We start from the raw sequence: 4,476 nt of genomic DNA, 5'->3' as shown, positions 1-4,476 counted from the left end.
CCCAAGCTGTTTCATGTCCACATCTTTTTCTTCCCATAAATAATCCTCAGGCATAATGAAACATAATGAGCAGCCTCAGGCAATTGTGCAGCAGGTTTTGTTTTTCTGGATTTTACCTTCTGTTTCCCTGAGTCAGCCAATTTAAAATTTAAACAGATTTTACCTAAGGATATTCAAAATGTCTTAGAAAAATTGTTCAGCTTAGCTCTTACATCATCATTTATAATCACATAAAATGCTACATTCACCAACTTACTTGATGATGATGACTTGTACTTTACTATATTCTGTTAAACTTTATGCAGCATCTGTTCAGTACTCAAGGTCTCCTGGACAATAAACTAACAGGTAAGCATTAGATTTTTGCAACTGAATTTAATTTTCTTACAATGACAGAACTGATCAATAATTCCAGCTGAGGATTATGGAGTTTGAATCAACTAAAGGGCCAGGTTTCAGAATGATCACTCTCTAATACTTCCAAAGAACAGGACAGCAGAAACATCTCTCCCTGTTTTTCTATAATATAAATGTATGTGTGGATTGAAGTGTGTGATATGTTTTCCAAATTCTCATGTACCAAAATGTTTGTAGTTATCAAAACCAAGGTCTTCTCTTTGCCTTTTTAAGATTTATTTTAATAATATTTTCTTTAATACCTTTAAATTATGTTTGGACTGTAAAATAGGGGTTTTTTAAAAGAATAATTGTTTTTATTATCATTATTATTTCTGTAGTGAGAATGGTAGACCATCTGAAAAGCATAAATCTAGGAAATGCCAACTAATAAATGTTGCCAATTTTTTTTAGTTGTGAAGGCCATACAGCCAGGCCCTTGGGAAATGTATTCTAAGATGTATCAAAAAATATTCTTGAAGATTTTCAGACATTAAAATTATAACCTTAAGCCATAATTATTTTACTCACAGGTGGGATGTGGGTGTTTATAGTATTGACATGCTTAATCCAGCAGACTACAAATTCAGAAGACTCTTTCAATAGAAGACATTTGAATCCTGAAGGATTCATGACAATCGTAAGTTGTTTACATGAAACAAGTATATCTTCTTTTTGTGATTGTGTTCATTGCTTCTGACCTTGGCATGCCAAGAGCATCTTAAGTCTTCACCTGGAGAAGGAAGAACCTCTGAAATATCTAGGGTGATTCTGAATCATCTAGATCAAGGGTCGGCAACCTGCAGCTCCAGAGCCACATGTGGATCTTTGAGCATTCTCCTGCGGTTCCCAGCCTCCTCTGCCATTTGCAGAGAGAGAGAGAGAGAGAGAGAGAGACAGAGAGAGAGAGAGAGAGACAGAGAGAGAGGCACTTGTACTTCCCTTCTCTCTCTCTCTCTCTCTCTCTCTCTCTCTCTCTCTCTCTCTCTCTCTCTCTCTCTCTCTCTCTCTCTGTGTGTGTGTGTGTGTGTGTGTGTGTGTGTAAAAAAGAGAGTGGCCTCACCCTTTCTCCAACGAGCTGACAAGCTTATTGGGTGGGGCTCCTCCCTTTTCTGCATCTCTGCAGGAAGCAGGAAGGGGAGGAGAGAGCCAGCCCAATAAGAATGTATGTCAGCTTGTTGGAGAACAGCTTGAAGCCAGCATGCCAGGTGAGCAGAAGATTGGAGAGAGGGAGAGGGAGAGAGAAAGAGAGAGGGGAGAGAGAGAGATGAAAGAGAAAGAGGGAGGGGGAGAGGAAAGAGAGAGGGAGAGAAAGAGAGAAAGAGAAAAAGAGAGAGAGGGAGAGGAGAGAGAGAAAGAGGGAGAGAGAGGGAGAGAAAGAGAGAAAGAGAGGGGGAGAAAGGGAGGGAGAGGAAAGAGAGGGAAAGAGAGAAGGGAGGGAGAAAGAGAGGGAGAGAGAGAGGAAAGAGAGAAAGAGAGAGAGGGAGAAAGAGGGGGAAAGAGAGAGAGAGGGAGAGAAAGAGAAAGAGGGAGAGAAAGAAAGAAAGAGAAAAAGAGAGAGAGGGAGAGGAGAGAGAGAAAGAGGGAGAGAAAGAGAGAAAGAGGGGGAGAAAGGGAGGGAGAGGAAAGAGAGAGAGAGAAAGAGAGAAGGGAGGGAGAAAGAGAGAGGGAGAGAAAGAGAGAGAGGAAAGAGAAAGAGAGAGGGAAAGGAAAAAGGGGGGAAAGAGAGAAAGAGAGAGGGAGAGAAAAGAAAGAGGGAGAGAAAGAAAGAAAGAGAAAAAGAGAGAGAGGAAAGAGAGAGAGGGAGAGGAGAGAGAGAAAGAGAGGGGGAGAAAGGGAGGGAGAGGAAAGAGAGAGGGAGAGAAAGAGAGAGGGAGGGAGAAAGAGAGAGGGAGAGAGAGAGAAAGAGAGAGAAGAAAGAGAGAAAGAAAGAGAGGGAAAGGAAAGAGAGAGAGGAAAGAGAGAAAGAGAGAGGGAGAGGAAAGAGAGAGAGGGGGAGAGGAGAAAGAGACAGAGAAAGAGAGAGAGAGAACTCATGCACAGCAGTCTCTATTTCTTTTTAATTAAACTCTTCAGTCAAGCTATTCCCTTCTCACGCATGCGCGCACGCAAGTTTTGTGGCTTCCAGTATTTTCTTTTCTCTGGGAAATGGGTCCAAGTGGCTCTTTGGGCGTTTAAGGTTGCAGACCCCTGATTTAGACCATGGTTGTCCCAAATGTGCTTTTTCCAAAAGGCAACTGGACTGTCTTGTTTTTCTTATGAGAAGTGAGAAACAAAATATTTCAAAAAAAAAACTAAAAAAAGTCTCATTGCCTTTTGGAAAATCATCTTTGATACAACCCATGAAGTAGAAATTCTTTGTTCCGAAGCTCTACCATTTATGATGACATTATTTTATTATAATACAACATAGCCAGAACATGTTCCATTCCACTGTCCAATAGGGATGACAGTACATAATTACAAGGTGCAGACCTATCCTAGGAGTAACTCATTGAGCAGAGCATTCATTCCACCCATCATTCTCAGAATGATAATTGATTGGTGTATCATACAAATTTTAGCAGCAAATCAACATTCAGCAAATCAACAAGATCTGCTACCACACCCACCAAATGCCAGCCAATTGTGCTATATTCTAATCAGTCTGTTTGAGTGTTTAACATACAGATCAGGCGTAGCTTTTAACTGTTCTGCATTTATAATTTCTGCATGTTCCATCTGGATTAATTTTTCCAAGACTGCTAATTCACTAAACCCAAAGATAAAACCACAAAGATATATGGACCAGAAATCTACTCAACTTACTGAAAATAGCTGTGCACCTTAGATATTGAGTAAGAATTTATTTTATTTATAGTCTAAAATCCTCCAATATTGGGAGTATCCCAGTGAAGAGTATCAAGTTCTGACTGATGATGGCTATTATCTTCAGTTAAACAGAATTCCTCATGGAAAACACTGTCCCCAACATAAAGGTAAGTCTGTAATGTAGCATTTCCACACTTGGATTGCATATATATTCAAGTGGTCATGAATAACTCACTCTGCCTTCTCGGGAGGGAAGTACAAAGCTGCTTCTTGTTTTCAACTTTGACTGAAAAAGAGCTTCTTTTTAAGCCACAGATATTTGTCTTGAATATTATATTGCCATTCTACAATGTGCAGGTATTAGCAGTTATTATGATGGGTGGTTCATTCCAAGGTTCTTTTGAACTTGTGGAACCAAATAAATGATAGGTTTCTCTGTAGTGAGAGCTCTGCTTCTGGTGAGCTGGGTCCAGACCCCTTCTGGCTCCTACAGGTGGAGCATGTGTGGCTGGATTCAAGAGATAATTAAGGTTTCTCTGAGAGTTATGCCACTTGTCATGAAAGAAACTTGGTGATCTCTCTTTTAAAGGGAACATTCCTTATTCCAGCTGTTCTTGAGACTTTCACTTAATCTCCAACCTTACACTAATCTCCAACATTAGGAAAAGTTGTTAAGAAAATGTTCCCATTACAGAGGATTCCAGGGAAGTGACATGTTCATTACTTTCAAATTTTGGAACAGAAATTGCATTGTTCATTCTAATGGAGATTAAAGTAATGCATCTCTCTCTGGTCCTGTTAGACTCCTTGGTAGCATTCAAGACAATTAACTATGGTATCTTCCTAAACTAGTGTCAAGGGCTGGAAGTAGTAAGCATTACTTTATGGGTATTCATAAATAACTTCAGTGGGTAGTTCCAACTGGTAATCACGAAGAGAGAGCAGTCAAGCCTTGATTGCCCCAGTATGGAATATTGCAAGGCTTGACTTAGAGTTAGTGAAACTTTGAATTGGTACTTGGAGGCTGCAGGAAGCTCAGACTAAATCTTACTGGCAATTAGAATTGCTACTTTATGGATACCTGTTCTGGATCATAGATCCATTTAACCTTGTATAACTCTATGTTTACCATAACTCTATGTATCTTGTATAACTCTATGTATTCCTATGTAACAGGTCAAGGGGAGGGATTAGGGTCAGGGGCGGAGCTTCAAAGGCATCCCTGGACACTAGCCTGGGATCAGCTCTTTGTTCTTTGACCATCACATG

The 4,476-nt window shown here is 40.1% G+C and overlaps 1 protein-coding gene across 1 annotated transcript in view; it reads left to right on the top strand.

The window, feature by feature from the left end:
- Positions 1-934: 934 nt before the first annotated feature.
- LOC107296871 (lysosomal acid lipase/cholesteryl ester hydrolase-like) overlaps positions 935-4,476 on the top strand; it is a 48,472-nt gene continuing 44,930 nt past the window's right edge. The window contains exons 1-2 of the mRNA XM_029286162.1: positions 935-1,036; positions 3,257-3,374. Of these exons, the coding sequence (XP_029141995.1) occupies positions 935-1,036; positions 3,257-3,374 (220 nt within the window). The remainder of the gene's footprint in view (positions 1,037-3,256; positions 3,375-4,476) is intronic.

The sequence above is a fragment of the Protobothrops mucrosquamatus genome, unplaced genomic scaffold (genome assembly GCF_001527695.2).
Source record: "Protobothrops mucrosquamatus isolate PMUCROS unplaced genomic scaffold, P.Mucros_1.0 scaffold3011, whole genome shotgun sequence".
Classification (NCBI taxonomy): domain Eukaryota; kingdom Metazoa; phylum Chordata; class Lepidosauria; order Squamata; family Viperidae; genus Protobothrops; species Protobothrops mucrosquamatus.
The sequence above is the reverse complement of the archived record's forward strand: the minus strand, read 5'-3'. Positions and strand labels throughout refer to the sequence as shown.